General features: G+C 37.6%; 1 protein-coding gene across 2 annotated transcripts in view; it reads left to right on the forward strand.

The window, feature by feature from the left end:
* Nucleotides 1–4,846: 4,846 nt before the first annotated feature.
* Nucleotides 4,847–24,272, forward strand: part of LOC124280559 (CXXC-type zinc finger protein 1-like) — an 85,222-nt gene continuing 65,796 nt past the window's right edge. Inside the window, exons 1-3 of one of the 2 annotated variants that reach the window (XM_046716507.1) lie at nt 4,850–5,097; nt 10,143–10,177; nt 19,571–19,719. In XM_046716507.1, the coding sequence (XP_046572463.1) occupies nt 19,640–19,719 (80 nt within the window). In that variant the 5' untranslated portion in view covers nt 4,850–5,097; nt 10,143–10,177; nt 19,571–19,639. Of the gene's footprint in view, nt 5,098–10,142; nt 10,178–19,570; nt 19,720–24,272 lie in introns of both variants that reach the window. The other variant, XM_046716506.1, reaches the window with a different exon arrangement.

The following is a 24,272-nucleotide window of genomic DNA, read 5'->3' on the forward strand; positions in this document are numbered from 1 at the left end:
GATAACTTTGAACTTCCGGCATATATCTATGAACAGATATTGATGACGTTCTTCGCATATTTTGATATGCGAAAGAAATGTTTCGTTTTGTCAGCTCGGAGCTCTATGTTCGATGTTTCCTCGCACACTAACACAAAAGCAGGAGCCAAAATTAAAACATAACACAAACACTCTTTTATAAATTGCAATGTTATATACAGTATGTTGCATATATAGCGGAGACCGGGGTAAAGTTTCAAAGGCACCGAGCGAAAACGGTTCTTGGGGAAGATTGGGGAAGAATGAATTTCGCCTCAGCTCAAAACGGCATCCCAGCATTTTCTATTTTTTTCTTTCAAACACTGAAATAAGACCTTATCCATAATTGGAAAGCTTGATGTCACGTATGCAGCCTGTTACTCGATCATCCTCACAATTAAGGTACCCATGACTGCATCAGCCTCAAATCTAAATGTCTAGAACGGTCAAGTTTGCTGATGGCGCAGCTAGCCCTTGTAGGGCTCATACAGAATGAGGGTTGATGAACAGCATTATAGAGATGATATAAGTGACTTTGTATCATGGTGTGAACATAATTATCTTCAAGTGAATGTGAAGAAAACTAAGGAACTTATTACTGACTTCAGAACTAACAAGAACACCAAGTTGCCAGTAACAATGAACCTGTTGAAACCGTTAATGAATACAAGTATACCTTGGTACATATATATAGATAACAAACTGAATTTTAATGTAAACACAGATGCTATATTCAAGAAATGTCAACAAAGGTTACACTTCTTGCGCACATTGAGATCTTTCAATGTTTTTTCTATCAGTGCTTTTGTCAGAGCGTTCTGGCTTTTTCTGGACAATGCTGGTTTGGAACCTTGTCTCTTCAAAACAGAAACCGTCTCACCAGAATAATTGTAAATTGCAGATGTATCCTTTGCTAACCTAAATGAAATATATGAAGAAAGAAATCTCAAGTCAGACCGGAAGATTATATCTGATCCAGATCATCCTATCCACTATGAGTATAAATTACTGCCTTCTGGGCGCCGTTATAATCACGGAGACTATATAACGGGGTGCTGTAGATTATCCCTGTTATAATGTACCCCGTTTTAAACTCTATCCTATCCTAAATGATTCCTATAAAAAATAGTTTGGCATGAAATGCATGTGGACCCGGTTTTTTGTAAATATCTCTTCATCCAATGACCCAATCGATCTCAAACTGTGCAAGTGGATGTTTTGTCAGACAACCTAATCACATTTGTAAATCACCGATTTTATGCATTAGTATTAAAGAATCTGTCTATGTAACTGTCAACAAAATAAACAACAGAACGCAGACGGCTTGCAGAGGGAGGGAGCCAATGACCTGTAACAGCGGCAGTGTTGGGTCATAAAGGTCAACGTTCGTCAATGTAGGTCAGCTATGCACGTGACAGGTATGAAGAGGTGTCACAGGTCGTGAATCGGGTAAGGTGGGTGCCAACTGTTAACCATCATACGGAGTTTGTTTCTCTGAGTTGTTCAACATTAACCACAAAACCCATTAGTGAGAATTATGCTGTAGGTTAAAATCTTTAAATTTGTAATGTTAATGTCATATTTTGTTTATGCAGTACCTAAGTGGAAATGCATTTAAAGAACACAGAAAGTATATTTACACTAAATCATTAATCGGACCACCTATGGTTAGAACTCAACAACTGTTAAAGCCCCGTTCCCTCGGACACAAGCACACACAATCATGCCCACTCATTGAAGAAACGATAGAATGAAGACAAAAGTGTTATGTTTTGATGTCGTTCACATTCCAAATTAAGCCATGCATTTCTAATAGCTTTAAGCATATAGATAGTTAATACTTATATTTTCATGATAATTTTATGTGAAATGAGTGTTTCATGTTACACTATAAGTCGTTGGAATCAGTCAGTGCTGTCATTGTTAAAAGAAGTTATATTTCTTTGAGCATATCTGGCTGGATACTATTATTATCTGTAAATATAATAACAGAATTAAACTTCATCAAGTTCACTCCATTCTTCCACAGAGGAGTCATCAGTGTCCAGACGAATGACAACTGGATTAACTGTTTGCTCCTTCAAGCCATGTTTGAGCCAGTACTCTTTCTCCACCTTCTTGACATGTTCAACACATGCATGCCAGCGTGCAATGTCAATGTCACATATAGCAGTGTTGACAATGTGCTTGACATCATTCAACTTGAATGATTGATTTTTCCGGGACACTGTACTTTTAAGGTCTCCCCAGATAAGTTCGATTGGGTTGAGATCACAGTGGTACGGTGGTAATCTCAAGACCTTATGGCCGTGTTGACGTAGCATGTTGTCAATGTTATGTGTGGGTGGAGGTTTGTTAGGTTTAATCAAAGAGTACAACTGTGGTTTAGTGGCCTTAATTGAAACTTGTATATTGTTATTTGTGAGCCATTGCTGCATATCTGACTTCTTTGTATTGGAAGTTGGGCACCTATTGTTTGGATCTCGAACACTGTGATAGGGAGCATTGTCCATGACAACAAGACTTTCGTAAGGCAGAGCTGGCAACAATTGTTCCTCAACATACTGTGTGAAAACCGTTGAGTTCATTTCTGTATGATAGTCCCTACCATCTGTGCTCTTTGACCGAAATACCAGATCACACACAGGTAGGAATCCACGATGGGAACCAGCATGAAGAACGATTAAACGTTCACCTTTGCCTGTTGGTATTTTCCTACCATCACTGGGATCAGTGGGTAGCCACTGTCTGGCAGCAGTATGGTTTGCATTGACCCAGGTCTCATCCAGATATATCGGTTCGAACCCATCCTCTCTCGTCTGCTTAATTCTCTCAGATAGTCACACCTTATTTTCACAATATCAGATCTCTCACACATTACAAGTTTCTGGTTTGCTACCTTCTTGTACTTGTATCCAAATTTGAGCAGTAGTTTGCTTAGCATAAACCTAGAAACATTAATGTCGTGATCCTCTGCAAGGATGTGTTTTAACTTTCTTGTGGACAGGTGTTCATTTCTAGCAAATAGCCGGCGAAAGACATCACTGATGACCCTGATGTCAAAAGAATCTAACTTTGGATGCCTACCTTTTTGCACAAGGTTTTGTTTATTGGTTGTTGGTTTATTTTTCACAATTTTTAGCACGATGTTCTTTTTCATGCCAAGAGCAAAAGTTGTACGTTTCATGTAATCCGACACCTTATCAATCGGTTTGCTGCGTTTGCTCTCTTTTTTTAAAAAAATCAACACATTTCTAATTAAACGTTTAGCATCATCTGAATAAGCTTTCATGATGACAGCTAGAAGTTGTCAATGTGAATGATCCAAACAGTCTATCACTGTGCAGTGCACAGGCAACTATCATGAACTGCACGTGCATTTACTTTTATGACCCAACACTGCCGCTGTTACAGGTCATTGGCTCCCTCCCTCTGCAAGCCGTCTGCATTCTGCTGTTTATTTTGTTGACAGTTACATAGACAGATTCTTTAATACAAATGCATACAATCGGTGATTTACAATGTGATTAGGTTGTCTGACAAAACATCCATTTGCACAGTTTGAGATCGATTGGGTCATTGGATGAAGAGACATTTACAAAAAACCGGGTCCACATGCATTTCATGCCAAACTATACCATCGGATGAGTGGGTTCTTGGGTTGTGCACTGCACACTAGGGGTTGTGACAACACTGAAAGAGCCTGCAACTAATGTTACACCCTGTGTTTACTTGTGTTTTATTGAAAATGCATAAAGTCAAGACGAGATAATCAAAATGGCCCAAACCCAGTCAAAACAGCCACAAAAGAAGTTATAATGGACCCACACAAAAGAAAAGAAAAACGAAACACGTCAGAGAAAAGTGACTAGCCAATGTGAACGGGAGAACGGAGTACATCGTAGAGGTTTATATTACAATGTTGTTTCTTGATCTGTTTCACTGGCATTGTGTAAATTGATGAGTAATAATCAATGAGCAAGAAAACAGGCAAAAGCTGTTAAAAATTCGCCACCAGAAGCTCTCAATCAACAGAGATCAAGCATATACACGTATGTAACTCCACCCGCTTACAATGAAACAGGGAGAATAGAAGACGCTGTAGATTATCCCTGAATGAAAGGATAAATCAACAACGCAATTTTAACTGATCAGTTTATTTTGGCTGAACGTAATGTTTTAAATAGCAATGCACCCCAAACAAAGTAAAAATACAGAAACGTACCCGGTACCATAAACTTTGGACGAGTCCATATTCAGCAATCCGAAACCGTGTAGTTCCCCTTCAACCGATTGCAAGTGGTGCATCGCGAAATATTCGTCACTGTGTATAATCGTTTCTTGAATAACGCATTCAAATGCATTAACACAAACAATATGACAGTTCCGATCAAGAAAAAGTCACAATACCGAATGGAGTCGTCCGAGGGTACGTTTCTGTCCTGTTTCGATCATGAACATTTGACTTCCTCCAGTTACCACTGAATTAATTACCTAATATCCTTTGTTGTTGTTAATCCATTTCATGCATAGTAGCATGCAGTTAGATGTTGGTCTATTCTGTGTTGTAGAACTTCACTCTTGCATCTTAATATAAATAGGGAAGTTCAATTGTCCTCCATAAAGTATGCCGTTCTTATGTAATCTCTTTTGGTGGAGTTATCAGTACAATTAAATGACCTGATAATGAATTTATTGTCTTCGTTTTGGGTGTTGCCCCAGAGACCATATAATAAATTATATGGTCTTTGGTTGCCCTTGTTATTTTTTTGTCCGTGGCCTTTTCACTGTGGGATTTTGGACGTTTTGACTTTTGACGTTTGAGGCCATTCTGACATCAGCAGTTTTGACCGACCTCCGAACAACACACACACAATTTGATGACGAAGAGCGCGGTTTACGAAATGTGTTTGTTTCAGTGCCAATACTCGAACCTTTTCTGGCACGAGTTTTAGTTTTCTGTGCGTGCATGTGATGTAATATTTGGCTTGCAAGCCGTCTGTCATTTTCTCGACCAGTCAGTTTCAACGGTACACCAGTATGTCAACAATGACCGACAGCGATTCCGGCACGATATCAGTAAGTATTCATTGTTGCCCCATTTGTGAATTTCCAGTTATCTTTCGTGAACTAAAATAAGATCTGAACTTGGCTTGATAATTTAATTACTGGTACACCATTCTTCTGAACTTGTTCTGTTCTGTATCAATACACCCGTTAGAATTGATCTTCAGTAACTCGTGCTTGTCGTAAGAGGCGACTAACAGTGATGGCGACTAACGGTCAGGCTCGGTGACTTGGTTGACACATGTCATCGTATCCCAATTTCGTAGATCGATACTCATGCCTCTGGTTTGTCTGGTCCAGGGTCGATTATTTACAGACCGCAGCCATATAGCTTGAATTTTGTTGAGTGAAGCATAGAACTAAACTCACAGGTAGAACTGGCTAGCGAACAGTTATCGCCATATTTTAGCAGTATTTGCAAAATTACTCCGCCGTTCGTTAAATTAATCGAACAGAATTAATTATGATACTTAATTAGCTATTCACCGATGTGTCCAGCCCGTTCACGGCTGCCGATCATGACTTGTGAACTTGAATTTGCTATTATATAGGTCGTGGGACATTCCCCAGACTAAGTTAAAACATTTTTGATAGGGTCCATAACTTTATCTTTAACTTTAACTGTTCGCTAGCCAGTACGGATATATATGTAAGCATAAATGTACCCTACTGGCTACTGAACAGTTATTGCCAATACACCAGTATCACGTGTGCATTTTTTTAGCTTACTCAGGGGGATGTCACACGATCTATATAATAGCAAGTTCAAGTTCACAACAGTCATTAATTGTTTCATTCCCAATCAGTCTACTGGGATTGGTGGGGTAGCCTAGTGGTTAAAGCATTCGCTCGTCACGCCGAAGACTCGGATTCGATTCCCCACATGGGTACAATGTGTAAAGCCCATTTCTGGTGTCCCCCACCTTGATATTGCTGGAATATTGCTAAAAGTGGCATAAAACCATACTCAATCGCTTCACTCACTATAAGTCTACTGTTAAAAACACTGATTTAGTCACACAATCAATTATTTGAGGTTACTTTATAATATGAATATATATTATTTCACGAATGGCATAAGAAATCTGAAATGGCGATAACTGTTACAGTTAGTTTTGAGAAAACATCTATTTGTACTGCCATGATTCCCTTCCACCGCGATATATAAAAACACGATTGGCGTGAATGGGATAGACACATCAGTGAATAGCTAATTAAGTATCATAATTAATTCTGTTTCATTAATTTAATGAGTGGCTGAGTAATTCTGTAAATACCGCTCAAACATGGCAATAACTGTTCGGCAGCCAGTAGTACCAACCGGACAGTGACTCATTCTGCCAGAGTGCCATCTTTGCTTCAATTTTCAAAATCAAGGATGTCCTCTATTCCAAGAGCCTGCATGAATATTTTTGATGCACTGGTACCCAACACAGAATGGGTCTGATATCTCTGTTTTATCCCAGCCTCCTTCACAAATTTCTTTTTTAAACACATACACCACACACAAAAAAACACACTACACACACACACACCCACCCCCCAACCCCCATATCTTTGCCGTTCCAAGTTTGTAGGTTGGTTATCCACCAATGCAGTTCTTCCCTTGATGAGGTGAACAAACTTTGCATCTGTGATTCTGGAGAACTCAGGTTTTGTGCATTTGCATGTGCCTGTAATGAAGAGGTGCCTGTCAGCCCTCACTAGTGTTTGGCATTTGTCTGTAATGTCTGTTACTGTAGTAATAGGTAGATATAGTGTCGTCTGGAATGGAATTCCTGTCTATTATCAATTGAGAGATCAGAAGGTATATTCATTCACATCAAAATTACAGCTACAGGTTACATGATCTTTATGTTGGATCTAAGGGGTAGGTGCCAAGCCCGAATGGCATACTCTGGAACTTGAACAATATTCCATTTCATCTGAAGCAAACATATTCTTCTGATCTTTGGCCAGTGGATCACTGTAGTATACATCTTTTTGTTAGGATCTGTTGTTAGGATGTGATTGTCCTTCTCAATCAGATCAAGTATCATCATTGTTTCCATCTTGAAGTGTTGGTGTGTAATGTTTGCATTTAATGTTTTGGGCACTGAACACATTATAAGCTTTTAACCCATGTTTCGATGGACAATGCAAAGCTTACAAATCGGTGTGATTCTTAGAGATATTGGTTGCGATTGGTTGGATTTTGTGAACCAGTCTTGTTGCATGTAGCAGTTTTACACTTTTGTTGTCATCAACAAAGAAGACATCGGCTGTCAAATGCTGATCTTTCAACAACAAATAAGACATAGGCTGTCAAATGCTGATCTTTCAGTTTTCACAATGAAGCAATGTGTTTGTTTAGTTTTGCATGGGACACAGAATTCACTGCATTTTTGTTTACCATGGTTACCACTTCTTGGTCTAGAATTTTGCTTTCTTCTATGTATAATTATCCCCCTCCGCGCTTTTAGCGCAAAGCAGGGGATATAGTATTAGGCTCCGTCCGTCTGTCCGTACGTCCGAATTGGAATATCTTAAGAACCGTTCTCTAGATTCCTTTCAGAGTTTGGTGACCTTGACCTTCATTTCAAGATCACAAGGAGACTTTCACGTTTTACCTGCATGTTAAGCTACCTCAAGAACCGTTCACTGGATTTTCTTCATATTCAGTACAAAGCGGTATGTAGGGAAGGCGCAGGGCCCAGATAATTTTGGTGACCTTCACATAATTTTCAAGGTCATTGTGGCACTTTGAAGATTTCAGCATGTAAACCTGCATGTTAAGCTATCTCAAGAACCGTTCACTGGATTGTCTTCATATTTGAAACCAAGCTTTATCTAGGGAAGGTGCAGGGCCCAGTCAATTTTGGTGACTTTCACTTAATTTTCAAGGTCACAGAGACACTTTGAAGATTTCAGCATATTAACCTGCAGGTTATGCTTGTCAGCGAGATGCCTCAAGAACCATTCACTGGAGTTTCTTCATATTTGACACAGAGGGGTGGTGGGGTAGCCTAGTGGTTACGGCGTTCGCTCGTCACGCCGAAGACACGGGTTCGATTCCCCACATGGGTACAATGTGTGAAGCCCATTTCTGGTGTTCCCCCGCCGTGATATTGCTGGAATATTGCTAAAAGCGGCGTAAAACTAAACTCACTCACTCACTCATATTTGACACCAAGCTTCATCCAGGGAAGGCGCAGGGCCCAGTCGATTTTGGTGACCTCCACTTAATTTTCAAGGGCACAGCGACACTTTGAAGATTTAAGCATGTTAACCTGAATTATCAGCAAGATATTTCAAAAACGGTTCACTGGATTTTCTTCAGACTTTCAAGACTTCCCTTGAATGTTTTTCAATAAGCAATTTCTTTAGTTCTATTTTTGCATATTTCATACACTATGACATTCATGTCAAGGTCAAAGTCAGTCTTGAAAATATGTGCGTGTGTTTGAACATCTAAAGAGCAAGATATCAAGAGAGGTTGACTGGTCAAGTTTTTGTTGACATTTAACCTAAACTTTCATTACTTTATGAGTTTGATTTGATAATTTGCGGCAGGGGATTATGTCACCTTAGTGACAATGCTTGTTTTAGTTGTTTTGGAGTTTTTGTTTAAGTGTCTGGATGAAATCTATTCTCATTTCCAGCACTATTTAGATTTTGAATATCTGACATAATTATTCTCAAGATTGTAGTGAAATGATTCAACCCACAATCAAACATTTGGAATTTTGTCTTGCAGGGTTTGAAATTGTATTTTTCTTTTTCTGGGTGATTCCTGTCTTCCCACATTTAACATTTTTCTTAGGAGATGTTTAGTTGGTAGATTCCTGGGTCTACTTGTAGTATTGCTATTGCTGGTACTGCCATGCCCATGGGCTCCACCATTTCCTCGTCCACCAGGTTGCAGATTCGCCAACATCCTCTATTGTAGTAGAATCCTCCAGAATGTATGTTTGGATAGCCCACCCAGTCAAACAGACACCCAAGGGGACTTTTGGAAAGAGAGATTTGGGAAATTTATTGTGTTCACTCATAAGTTCTCTTTGTAACAGTCCTCTCTTTTTCTGCTCTTTCAGGATGTTTTCCCAGTTTCTTGAAGAACTTGCTCCAAAACAACTTTCTACCCGTCAGTAATTTTGTGTACTTCGTCAGACACTTCTGTGGTATTATTTTAATTTTATACAGCCTTGATAAAATGTTCAGGTGCCTTTGATAGGTAAAGGCTGCACCAGCATGCCCAGCCTTACAGACTGTTCAATGGACAGTAGGGAAATCATACTTATCCAGATTGACTTCACTATCTAACACTGTTATATTTGGGATTACACATTTTCAGTAAAGTACAGCCGAGTGGGTTAGATGGCTGACTTTGTGTCCCAGTGTTTTGTTGTTCATCCAACATGTTGGCCTATTCATCGGCAAGTGTTTTAATTTTGCACGTAACCATGATCTGTGAAATACTTGTCAATGTTGTTATATGGAAATGGTATTCATTATGTAACAGTGTTCCAAGTGTAATACATTGTATATGTTGACAGTCAGTGAGGGACAGTGATGTACTGTATTTAGACTTTAGACAGAAAGATTTCCATAGTACTGCAGGGTGCTGTTCCCAGGCTCCACTGCCTCAGAGAGTATAGTAGAAATGTCTAGACCCCTTCTTGTGTAGATAATGCAGGGTTCGACACTCATGCTTGTCCGCTTGCCCGTGGCAAGTACTAATTAATCAGGGCAAGTAAAATTGCTAAAAGGCTTGCCCGAGTGGCAAGTACATATTTTTTCAACTTCTAACCTCAATTCATTCATTAAAGCTCTTCATTTGCTGTGTTTTGTTTGTCTAGGTCTTTCTATACCATAAGTAACATGGGGCAAGTAGTATCTGTGATGGGCAAGTAGTTTAACTTTTCTACTTGGCCTCTTGGCAAGTGGGAGAAATCAGTGAGTGTCAAACCCTGTAATGGGACTTGGCTATTGACTCTCATGTGACATTACATCTTAAATTACAAGAAGACCAGTAATATTGTGTGTGATGATCATTATACCCAGTATACTCTGTTTAGGCCTTTCTTGCAAGTTGGATTGCTGTTGCAGAGAGGTAAATATTGCCATCATTATTGCTATAGTCACTGCTGTTGCTTTATATTACCTTTGAAGTGAGGTGAGGTGACTCTGTTGCGATCATGACACGAAAAATCTAATTCTTCTACACACTGTTACCATAAAATATGTTCACATGTTCCACACTCGGCAACTCATAAACCTTCCTCAAAGGATTGATGGGTAAGGAAATGTCCCCGACCACAAGGAGTAAAACTCATTTGTCCGAACGTGGTCTGGCAAGCCAGAAAAAAAAGAGAACGATCATGTGATAAGTCGCTTCTTGCATGATTTCATTTCAAGAGCAACATCTTAGGCGAGACCAGGGATTATCATTTTGAGACCTTATTTCAGTGATATTATTACTGAAAACTTAAATCAGATATGTCATAAATTGTGCCAGTTTTTATAATGTAAATATTTGAGTGTCGAAAATAGCATAGCATGGTTTCTGTACATGTCAAATCAGCAGTTGACACTCTGAAACTTAGATTTAGAATTGTTTAAAATATTTTTGAACATATGCCTGTACAATATCAAGTTTTACATAGGCTGGTGACAAGATGCGTATATTACATCACCATTGATCACAAATATTTCACACTTTGCCATTACAAAGTGTTCTAATGAAATCCAGTGAAATAATGAAGTTTGAAAATGAATGTTGGGAAGACACTGTTTTAAATGTTAAGAAAGCAAAATTCAGTTTTTACACTGTGATGCACTTTCTCCTATTTTAAGAGATCCATTAGTCTAATCAAATCTTTGTATGGGAGGAGTATTGTAGCAAAATTTATGGAATTAAAAATAGATACCTTGCAATGATAAGGTCAATTCAACAGAAATTGTCAATGTTTCCATTCTGCTCGGTGATTGACTCAAAAGTGAAAATGGTATTTTTTATCCCCCACAACGCAACTTTAAAACCGTTCACTATTTCTTCACCAAACTGAGCACATAGACAGGTCTGGTAGTGTACCGGTCCCTTTTGGTAGTTTTGGATTTCTGAATAAAATATTTTTGCATTTCCATGGCAACAAGTTTGACTTCGAGTGAATTTGGTGGTAGTGCTCTTTTCCGGAGCAGAACTTTAAAACCGTTCAATATTTCTTCACCAAATTTGGCACATAGATAGGTATAGTGGTGAACTGGTGCCTTTTGGTATTTTTGGAATTCTGAATAAAATACGTTTTGCGTTTCCATGGCAACAAGTTTGGCTTCGAATGAATTTGGTGGTAGTGCTCCTTTCTGGAGCAGAACTTATAAACCTTTCAATACTCTCCTTCCACTTTGCTATACACACGCCAAAACATTTGACATAATAACATTCATGAGGAATATTTTGCCATTTGCGGAGGATATTGCATCCTCAATAATCTCCAGGGTATACGTTCCGATAAATCTCCACTATACCCTAGATGCATCTAAGGCTTGAGCCGATGATTTTATTACCTCCCTTTGCTGGCTCCGCATTCTCACAGTAGCCAATCAGATAAGCCGCCGTTACAACCGAGCATGCCAGTGTCAACAAAGATAGCGGTCGCAGCCGCGAAAGTTTGTTCACAGTGCGACTCAGATTTTGGGGAAAAACATACAGACAAATTGACAGGTCGGAAATCTATAAAACATATATGCAAGAACTCCTTCAACCTCTTTCAGAGTACTTCTGCAACAATATATTATTGTGTTGCCAAGTTTAATCGGTTAGATAATTTAAAAAGCGAAAGTGAGTTGTGATTGGTACGTTCAACTTCCCAGCGTAGACACCTGATTGGATAAAAAGCCAACCAAGGGAGGTAATAAAATCATCGGCTCGAGCCTTAGATGCATCCAGGGTATGGTGGAGAATCATCGGAACGTATACCCTGGAGATTATCGAGGATGGGGATATTGATGACTTTGTCTTCTTGTTTTCTCTTTTATTGCATACCTGTCAGGCATGCTGACTTGGTTGACACATGTCATCGGTTCCCAATTGTGCAGATCGATGTTCATGTTGTTTGATCACTGGATTGTCTGGTCCAGACTCGATTATTTACAGACTGCCATCATATAGCTGTAATATTGCTGAGTGCGGCGTAAAACTAAACTCACTCACTTTTATTGCAACTCAATCAAATTGCAGTTTTATGTGCAGTATTTTATAAGAACACATGATAAGAGAAAAACTCTTGATGGACAGAGATCAAAAGAGGACAAGAGCTGTAAGAGCTGCTTTATTCAAATAGCATGAATACTTTTCATAAGTTATGGCAATAGACAAGGGTGTATCTTTTAAGGATGCTTCAAATATACACCAGCACATCACTCATGAATACTGATAGTATTAGGCACATGCTTTACAAATTAGACAGAAGAAACCATTTCCTTTGAAAAGAAGAACAAATATTATTTTGACGTGCAAGGAAATTTTCAGTTTTGTAAATATCTTCAATATCTTTAGTGACATTATCAAAAATGGCACTTGCCCTTTCAGCTTGCAAGGAAAATGTATCTTCTTCTAAAAGGACTATCTGAGAATCCAAACAAGATTACTATCTAAATTGATTGTTCTTCCAAGGTACTGGTAAGTAGTCAAGAATAATTCTACGCTCAGCTAAAATTCTTTTTATCATTAGTACAGTTAAGATAAACATGAAAAATATTTTCGCTGTAAGTTTTGAAGAATGTACATATATATTCATTAACTAACTTCATTTGTTTTAATTGTTTCCTACTAAAGACAATGGAATGCAAAAATATAATATTAAAATCTTATAGCTTTACATCTTGGGTACAGCATCAGTATTGATGAAACATATATTTCCGTGAAGACAATTTTCAATTAATATTTCAGTTCCATTATTGACATACTTAAGGAATAATATCATGACATGTAAATGCATCATAGAAAAGTTTTCTCCCATTAGTAACTCCTAACTTTGACATCTTTTTCACTGATTTTTCAGAGAGGTTGGAACAGAATATCTTTGAATTTTGTGGGGAATTACCTATTTTTTCACCTAAATATTTAACCCATGTAGCCAACACATTTTGCCAGTGAGGATTATTACAATGTTTTGAATTTGTGATATTTGGGAATCATTGTCTAAATTTGTCTAAATCTAAATAAAGCAAGGTCTGTGAACGCATACTTTGTAATAGTGTTCTTTGCAGCCTATCGGTTTAGTGATATCTCAATGTGTGAAGTATTACGGAAGTACAAGTCAAGCTGTCTGCGCAGGCTCTACAAACAGGTGTTTCAGATAACTGTTACTCGTCGATAAGTGTTCGCCAGCCAGTACATTTTTTTTAGTAATGATTCAGAAACCAACTGTATACTTTGTACAAAAAATGTCACAAAGTGCATATTTCTGCGTGCAGTGTAACCATATTGTTAAACATTCAACTTATGTCAGTTGTCTTTCCAACTCGATTTTCTTTCAGCAAATCCAAAACGTATATGCACTAAAGTACTGTCGGAATTAGAAAAAAACTGTTACTCTGTATCTCTAAAATTTACACAATTGCAAATACACAATATGTCGAAATAACCCATATCGGCCTAACTGGGCATTAGGTGGGATGCGTAATAGGATATCCAGAAAAGAATGTTTACTCTTAAAATAGGGCAAAACTTGGAAAAAATATGAATAGCTGCTGAAAACAATAGATCAGACTATAGATGGCAATTAGGTCGCTCAGCCAGGTATGATGATGGACCGTCGACTCACCTGGCATAAAGTGCATGTGCTACCTACGGGCACAAGGGGTCATCTCAAAGATATTTTATGCTTTATCATGTGTGTTGAATGTGTCATCTATTGATTGACATCTTACGTGTCTTTCTTTCACAAAGTTTATGTGGAGATATGTAAAAGAGTATGATACCCATAGAAAGCTTAAATCAGCCTTCGTATTAAATGTCTCAAAATATATAGGTGGCATGACCATCCGATGATCGACAGGACTGTATAGTATTTGGAAATTGTTATGACATGCCGTTTGCTTCCCAAATCTATTTCCCCAAAAGGATTATCTTATGTCAGCTGATATCTCTATCACCCAGCTCGACCCCAACCACCACCTGGCATCTGTCACACCCGTCCTGACACACCGTTTGAAAGGACCCCTCCTACCTCTTTCTTTTTATAGTGATAGTGGGACTCCATGGTAGCTACATCCTTAATAGTTTAAGTATTAAAGTTATTATTGTTTACGTCAGCTATCGTTTATAATAAAGATCAGTTTATTTTTGAAATGGGCATTTAAAAAGAGTCCTTTGCAATACAGTATCATCACACACTAATTTGCATTAAGTCATGGTCTGTTCCAAATAAGTCGCTTTGGACTCAGGAAAAACCCGCATTGCTTATTTCTGCACTAATCTCTCTTCAGTAAAGTCCTTTTTCTATGTTTCCTATTTCTCTACCACTGAGACTGTAGTTAGGCTGAACTTATTTTAACAGATATTTCACACTTTCACATATCAACTACATAAATTGTAGATATAAATCTCACTTTCTATTTCTGAGATCTAGTTTGCCATAGCCATCTTACGGCTTCAGAACTTAGACAATTCCAAATACATCAGATAGTTTTTTCTGTGGAAACTTTTGTGATATCATTGGAATGCAAAATTACTGAAAATACATCGTAAACCATTTTGACATTACTAAATCACCATTTAAGGTTTGTGTTATTTAGTGTATGATTATATTAACTGGGAGGAGGGAATTTCAGAAAAGAATATCAAAACAGGTATTTTTGTTGTTGTTTGATCATTTCATCATCAATGACCCTCAAATTGCTTAGCATGTTTTGGAAAAAACACAAAATACACTGAAGTGAACTTTCAACCATAATACTGGCTGTTTAAAAAATGATACAGCGGGTGGCCATATTATTACGTACAAACATGGTGGACTGATTGTTGACGACAAATTTACGTGGGAGTTTAAAGTGTCATTACTCGTTAAATATAAATAGTCTTACCTCAATATTTTGTGATGTGTCCCTTGTTCCTTATTATTTTCAACATCCGCCTTGGAATCGATGAATAAAGATTTCTGGTGAAATAGAGGGGAATATTTTCCTAGATGTTCCAAGTCGGCAGCCGACTGAATGTTTCTTTGGCGTCCCTGAAGTCTATTCTTCAGGTAGAGCCAGAAGCTCTCAATAACATTTGCGTCTGGACACTGTGCAGGCCACAACATTCCAGTAATGTCATTTTGTCGCTCGTAATCCTGAACGCCACAGGCCCGATGTATAGGGGCGTGATCATCTTGGAAGATGTACCGGTTTCCCAGAAAATGTCTGGCAATAACGGCCCAAAGCATATCATCGAGGCTTTCTGTGCATTTCTGAGCATATATGTTGCCATTAACAACACAAATGGTACCAACGCCATGCCAGGTGATACAAGCCCACACCATCAAACTGACACGTGGCTGTCGTCACGGACAAAGACATTGCGGGAGGTATTCTTCACCGGGGCTGTCTCCAAACAAAAACACGATTGTTTTTCCCAATGATAATTTTACACTCTTCAGAGAAGATTACTCAATTCCAGTAATTATTCACTGTACGATATTGTTGCCCCCTTGCCCAGGCCAAACGATTTCTGACATTATAGTCACGAATTTTCTTTCTAACAACAAGTCTATGAAATTTATTTTCATATACATGTAATCATCTCCTTACAGTCCTCACCGATACACGTGTAGCCCTATTGTTGTTCAAATTTTCAGTTATTTCACCCAAAGGTGAAATCCTTTTGTTTCTGACCAACCTCAAAAGTTGTTGATTGTCCCGAGGAGTCAGATTTCTCATACGGCCTGTTCTGGGAGCATTCTCGACTGATCCACGTCGATTAAACCGCTTTACCACCGAATATACTCTGCTTCGTGGCATTCCAAAGAATCTTGCAATGTTAGAACATTTTTCGCCATTTTGAAACTTTTTTTACAATTAATTTGTGAAGTGGCTCTGACAAATCAGCCGATTTCCCCATTGCTGCCTGAAATAACCAGAATATGTAGAAGACGACAAATAGATAAAATATAGAGTCACGTGACAGACACGTGACATCATGGTCGATCAAAATATTACAAAATATTACAACGATACATGGTGTCGTTTTTAAGTAGCAGTATTTTAAAAACTGGCATCGCAATACACGATATCAACGCTGTTACAATTGTACGTAATAATATTACTACGCGCTGTACGCGTATATCAGTTATGTTACGCTTGTTACATCATCTATAATTCAAAATCAGCTTCCTTTCACACATTCCTGAATTCCTCATACATATACAAATATAATGAAATAGATGCTTGATTGGCATTTTAGAAGATGCTATTTGATGAACATAGAGATTGTTCTGGGTTACATCTTCTTCTTTTTTCATTCTAAAGAATAAACAGAAGATGTAACCCAGAAAAATCTCTATGTTCATATAACAGTGTATGAAATAAGCCAAAAACCCAGCCAGACATCTGGGCTGGTAACTGCAAAAACTTAACAGCCCAGAAGAGATTTAACCGGTCCTTCTTAAATACTAAATAGACAGTGCCAGTGGACATGTTATCTGAATATTTTTTTTCACCCGTCCATCGGGCTGGCTAGCTGTAAAATTTCACCGTCCGGCAGAAATCTAGCCTGTCCTGGGCGGTCGGATGGGCTTTATTTCATACACTGCATATAATTAAATAGTTTTTGTCACAAATACTGAGTGTCTCAGTGAAATCAAGCGAAATAGATCAGGTGTGAAAATGAACGCCATGCTCTGAAAATAGCTTTTGAAAAAGCAGTGTTCAGATTTTACACTGAGCATCATTTTCTCATATTGTGAGAGATCTGTTCTCTTACTTGTTGCATAAACTTGCTCATAGGTTTTAGAATACGCATGGGAAGAATTAGGTAAACATAAATAGATGTAACTGAATGATCTGGTTCATTCAACACAACAGTTTCCATTCTTTCCAACAGATCACATTACTTAAATATTCAGTACAGGTATCCTTGGCATCCTTTTCCAAAATCAACAGAAACAAACAACAACATTGGAGATGAATTAAAAGCTGATTTTTCTTTTTCAACCATGGAAGTGGTCTTGAGAATGATGCAAAATCCTTATGGATTTTTATGAGTGAGATTACCTTGACTTGAATTGCCGAAATTCTGTCCCATAACACCTGGCACCTTGCCAAATGCAAACATTCTATCCATCTTTGAAAAGTTCCTACTTGTTCATGTGACAATTTCTACAGAGCACACATTGTAGCAAAAGCTGTTTTTGCTTTATTGTTATAGTGACTAATTCAGGGCAGCCATCGTCCAAATATTTAAAAAGTCCAAAACTATGTTGTCAAGACATGTAAGACTTTATTGTAATATATATATATATATATATATATATGACGCCAACCTGTATTCTTAATCACTATTGTACATCCTTATCACTACCGCATTGTACATTGACTTGTCAGCCCATTAATTATTGTATAAGACATTTATAACCTTCATTGGTAATCCCCCTTGGCCATGTCTGCCATCACATCAACTGGTCAAGGAAGTGCTATTGTTTCTCTATCTGTCCATTGTTGAGTCTTCGCCTGTCCATTGTTGTCAAAAACTGTATATATATATGCTCACATCTACATGTATATAAAAAAAACAGAGTACGAGTCCGGGATTTCAACTGCCTGTGTAGGGACGACCACGAGCAGGATAATGCCGCTCGTAGGAAACCTTGGGGTTGAGCAGGTACTCCGCTCACCACATTTATGTCTTGTGTATTTGTATGTCATGTAACTAAAGAAGTTTGAGCTCAACGTATTCCGTCTTGTCAACGTATTGTATGTACACTTCATCTTAAACATGAGCTAATTCCCCAGTTGATGCGTATCCACGCTTTGACAATTAAATGCAGTAGTAATAAGGATGTAGTGATTAAGAATACAGGTTGGCGTCATATATATATATATATATATATATATATTACAATAAAGTCTTACATGTCTTGACAACTTAGTTTTGGACTTTTTAAATATTTGGACGATGGCTGCCCTGAATTAGTCACTATAACATTATCTTCAAGCTAAATCTGTGTTTGACATTACCCAGAATCACAAGTATTTATGAATTTATTATCTAATGTATCACCAGTATAAGGAATAGAATACCGGTACTCATCACAGTAACGTCAATCAATCATCTCATGTCCATACATAATATCCATACTGTATTGAGCAATATCCTGCAAGCTTTCCCATTTCTCATGCATCAGCCGTAACTCCTTCCCTTCAGCGTTTTAAAAGAAATTGAACATTTTGAAATTTTTTGAAAAAATGTTTTGTCATTAGATAAATAGCACAATCGCCAAAGCTAGGGTCCATGCAGGAAGCAAAAGTACACTAAGTCCCCATGGTCCTTAGTATGATGATCTATCTTCAGTTGTCGGCAATTTCTAAGTTGTTATATGTTGTATTTGCAGTACATTTACATGCTAGTTTACATCTATGTCTGTGATGTTATGGTTTTATTTTTATATGCTGGGTTAATGTGTCATTAATGTACAACCTGTTTTAGTCACTATATGGCTGAAATACTCCCAGTGTGACTAATGTTATATCTCACTTCTGGAAACTTCAACATTTACTGAGGCCAGACCAATTATATTTCTTGTTTAATGGATTTTTGTCCTCAGAAAACCTAAAGGCAGGAGGGGAATTTTCTTTTTTTTAACAATCACCAGTCAAAGCAAAAACCCACATGAGTTTCCATGTTAACTCTTTTGGTTTGTTTATATCAACTAGAGATAAGTTGAGTGAGTTTAGGTTTCACATTGATTTCAAGAGTATTCCACTTATTTCACATTAGGATTTTATTTTTGAGCGGGGATAATTATTTTTTATTTTCTTATGTTATTCTTGAAAAACTATGACAGGCGGATCCGTAAACAAGAAATAAAACTGGTCTTGCCTAATGACAGTGTTCATTTATTCCTGTTTTCTGGTTTCTTCAGATCATCTGATCAAACTAGTGGGGTACATGTTTACTGAAATACTAGCAGATTCACTTAAAGTTATGTGCACTGCTGGTTGATGTTTTCAGCTAAGCATACACAAAACATGGCAATTTTTAGATCTGCAAAAAACAAAAATGCTGTAGTAATAAGGCCAGTAATAAAACAGACATCTTTTATAGGTATGATCAGATCACATGGGAATGGCTCGATGATACCAAAACTGTCTCTGTTTGACTTTTGTAAAAGTTAACATCTCTAAATAATTTCTGGGCATATCTAGCTGACTCTTTGATTGTTGCCACACTCATGGTTTATCCCTAGTTTTTCTGTCATCTCTTGAGATCTTAAATTTCTTAAAAGTGTATTTTTGCTTTCAGCAAGAGGAAATAGCAAATCAGTTCCGACTACCAGAGCGCCAGGCGAAGGTGAACCTGTTGATCAAGGCCATGGAACAAGTTGCAGGGGATGGAGAGGGAGAGCCAGTTTACTGTATATGCAGGACCTCAGACTCAACACGCTTTATGATGTAAGTCACAGTGGATAAGCCGGAAATCAAAGTATGTTCTAGTATGGTGGCCAGTGATGTGTGGAGATCATTATTCTCATGTGTATATCTTCATTTACATAGTTTTCAAATATGTCATCAGTTTGATTAAAATGAAATTATTTGCTCCCTTACTTTTTTATATTCTGTTTACTTTTAATGCTGGGGTATGTGTGTGCATGTGAAAAGGGAGAGATGTCCTTCCTGGAGTGTAAGTGTCTCAGGGTAGGAATTAACTTTAAAATTGTTCGTGAACTCCGGTACAGTGGCACATGTAAAATCACTTGCCCTGATAATTTTTCCACTATACTGGCCGATTTTCTTGTTGATTTTTTAAATAAACAACATAATTAACATTGGAAAGTCAACTGGACACCGGTACAGTGTGATATACAAATTTGCTTGCCCGACAGAAAAAAACACTGGACTGGGGCGTCGGGCAATGGATTATTTCGACCCATGTGTCTGTTTGTTGCCTTATACTACACAGCAGCATTCCTACTATGCAGTAGTCAACAGTAGACAGTTGAGTGACGGTCAAGACAGAAAACTCCAGTGGCACGATAGCACATTTTACTAGTTGTATTTGTTGTTGTCAAAATGAAAAGATGATATGTTAATTTTGAACTATATCTCCTGTGCATAAATCCAGAAGAATGTCTTGAATGCACCATGGCTTCCAAGCCATATTAATCTTTTATGCTGTGAGTAATTATATTTCTCAGTTTTTTTGTCAGTTTACTAGTTTTACTACTATTAGTCTGATCACTTTCATTTTGACTTCTGTGTATTGCTAAAGGATGCAGAAAATATTTGACATATTTTTTATTTTGAAAAAAATCAAAATGGCCGCCATTCTGCTGCCATTTTGTTTTATGGTGTTTTGCCTTCTCAGCGTTTAAATTTACATAAAGATGAACACCAAATGTTTCCATTTACATCCAAAGTATACTTTTGATGTTTTATGACACTTGTCTCTCCTAGAGTAATGGCTTGGGCACAAAACAAGTTATTTTGTATGGTCATTCAGTGTTCAAGCTAGGATTTCAAAATGTCGGGCCCAAAGGGCCCCTCTCTTTTCAAAAAGAGGGGCCATCTGATTCTTTTTGGGGCCATTAATTTATTAATAGTTTTATTTTTTTAAAATAAAGGACATTTAATTCATAACTATTTTGTGTTTTATTTTTCTTTAAAACCAAATTAGATTGCTTTGGCATGTTGGTATCAGCTTACCTGTTCAACATTAGCAGCACACTCACACAGTCACTGTAATGGTACGCTTTGGTAATATCAAAGTTATTTTTAAAGTCAGTTCTTCAGTCTCAAACTTCTTTCAAAAACAGCATAATAGGCCAGTAGAAATCGACGTCAAAATAAAATAACCTAGACATTTGTGATAACAGGCCAATTATTGCAGAATACTGTTCTCTGGTTTCTATTTATCATGTACACAAAACCCAAGAAAAATCAAGAGTGGGGAAATATGTTTTTGGGGGTGTCCAAAAAAGGTCCCAAAGCTTTGTTTTCAGCAAACTACACAAAAACAGTTGTAAGAAGATAGCACCGTTGCTATGTAAACAAACAGCTGTCAACTGCCAAGCTCCTGTCAAAGTGGACCAAATCTGGGTATGTATGAATAAAATTGAACACAGAAATTTACCAAATGCATATAAATAACCCTCAGATGCAATATCCACATGTTAAGCATGTGCATATATTAAAAAAAATAGAAGAAGGTGACTTTGCAACCACTAAGCAGAAACATGATGACAGTGCCAAACTATCAATGTTATATTCTGCAAGTATGAATTTAACTTACAGTTACAAAGTTACATGCAGTAAAAATAATAGCCATATACTGGCAAGTTAATTCTGGGCTAGTTTTTACACACATTAGAGTCAAATCAAAGACTTCAAGATCTTTTTTCATGGTGTTACTATAAATAGACTGCAGCCATCTATGTTTACTTTTCATAATTAGTTGTTTATATTGAATTATAACCTCACTACAAGGTACATAGCACTTATTGGTATTATACATCAATTATGCTTGCCTAATTCATTAACATTAGTCCCCAAAAGTAATTATGTTTCAAGTTAATAAAAAGCCTGTATTGATGCCGAGGTCAAGGTCAAACACTGCAGAAAATATTTTCTTGACAACAAATTATAGATATGTGTATGTCAAAACCCTTCAGATGTAAATGTACTGTTTTACTTAGAATATCACCTGCAAAAATATTTTTGATAGTGTTATCTTTTATGGAACTATATAATTCAGGAATATTTTACTTATGAGGTGATATTTCAATACATATTTCTCCATTGAAACCCAGTATATCAATGCAGATAGTTTGAGATAATGTTACAAAACTACAAAACATGTGCAACAAACTTGCATGTTAAACAACCAGTAAAGTTTTATGTTTGAAGTTGAGATGAAATAGCATTTCATTTCCACTGTTCTTTAAGTGAATATACATAATATGCATTCTATTTATTGATTATTAAAACAGAAAGTTGTTTGTAATTTACCATGTCAAAATATGCTTATTTGTATTTATTTTTACTCCATGCAGATGTTTTGGGAAAATATCTAAGATGTGAAACAGGTTTATGTATATTTTCTAATTAATAATTGGCCACAGAATATGTCTTACCATGTCCAAATATGCCTATGTTTAATCATAAGTTTAATTGATTTTTTTATTTTCTTTACAGATATGTTTCGATCTCCAACATGACGTGTCATTTGTCACAATGGTTCAGGAGAAGTGAAACTAAGAGGCAAGGGTTTGAACACTCTACTCAAAGAATTAACTCTTTGTAATGATTCTTTACAATCAACTCTTTAATAAAAAAAAATTAACTTTGTCCATGAAAAATGCAGAAAGTCATACTCAGCATAATCGACCATACTGAAAGCTCACAAAGTAGACATCAATGAAAATACCCAGCCATGTGTATTGAGATCAGGGAGAGGAAATGGGAGTGATTTGGAAGACCTTCAATAACATCCAAATAGAAATTCAGCAATCAGCAATATCAATATTTTCAGCAGAGGGAAAAAAGTATTCTGCAAGAGACTGTTCTCAACTTCTGTGAGAGAAGATCTTCGATGATAAGGCAGTTGATGTTCCAGCTGGTAACATTGGTGCAGTTGAGGCAACATACCACAGACATTGCATGGAGTGTTTTTTGCATGAGCATGAAAGGACAGCAAGGACAAACTCTGAGGATTCAGCAAGAAACATTAAGAACACAGCCTTCAGTTCCTGGTGTGAGCTGCTGCCAGAAAGTATGCAGAATGGAAAGCTGTACACTCTACAGTAGCTGTTGGATATGTATGCTGCTGATCTGCTTACTGGGATCTCACCCTACAGTCTGAAGCATTTTAAACGCCGCCTCCTTTAGTATTTTGGATCAAGGATCACTATTGCAGAAGTAGAGGGGAGACCAAGCGTTGTGACCTTGACAGACATGAATCATGAATCATGAACCATGAATCACAAGTTGATAACACAGCCCATGAAAATCTCAAACAGCTTCATGTGCAACTGCTTGAACTGAAAGATCAGAAGAAATCACTATCAAGGACAAGTAAGCTGTGACTGATGTTCATGGACTTTGTTTCCATTGTAAGGATGTTTATAAGAGCAGAGCGCACTGGGAACTGGCAGTTACATCTGAAAGCAACCAACAGGAGGCATGTTACCCCTGTTTGCAGCATCTGGACACAACAACTATGCCAAATTCTGCACATTGTATCTTCAGGATTGTCTTTGTCTGTGCTTGTCTGAAAGTAATTATGGAAGCTGGTCTGTTTACAATCAGAAGAAACCCAAAGCAATTATGGAGTGACACTTAAGGAGAGACATAGTCATAGAGCAATGTCTAATCAGAGCAGGCAAAATTCAAGGAGACTTAATCAACATCACCCACAAGGATTCAGCATGAACCAAATAACTGCTCTCTGCACAAATATGACAGGGATGACATTTGGAAAGGTGTTGAAGAAGGCATCACAAGTAGTCACATTTGATTCACCACCATGAAGAATTGTGTCCGCCTATCAGACGGGGCACAGCCGAGGATGTCATCAATGGAGCTGTGTCAGCGATTACTATCAACAACTCTTGTGAGTGGTCCTCCATCTCCAGATGTCTTCTCATTTGAACTTGCAACAGCTTTCTTCCATGATGATGGATCCATGAGAAAATGCCCAAGTCTGTCCTGGCCAGATATCTGCTTACACATTACCGGTACCACAAAGAAGAAGAACACACACAACACCAGGCGTAGTCGTTGGATGTGCACTTCTCCAGCATATACCATGTCCAAGGATTGGTATCATTGCTGACATATGCAAGATCTATGTTGATAGTGTCATGCACAGAACAATACAGAAGTGGGTGACACAGATGTCTTGGTGGCACTGATTTATCACAGCAAACATGCAACCAATCTATTCATGAAGTCACAGTAACAACTTATATCTATAAATAGTTGGTTGCAATGGGCGAGCGATCTCAGAC

This window comes from Haliotis rubra, unplaced genomic scaffold (genome assembly GCF_003918875.1).
Source record: "Haliotis rubra isolate DU_JTF1 unplaced genomic scaffold, ASM391887v1 Scf27, whole genome shotgun sequence".
Classification (NCBI taxonomy): Eukaryota; Metazoa; Mollusca; class Gastropoda; order Lepetellida; family Haliotidae; genus Haliotis; species Haliotis rubra.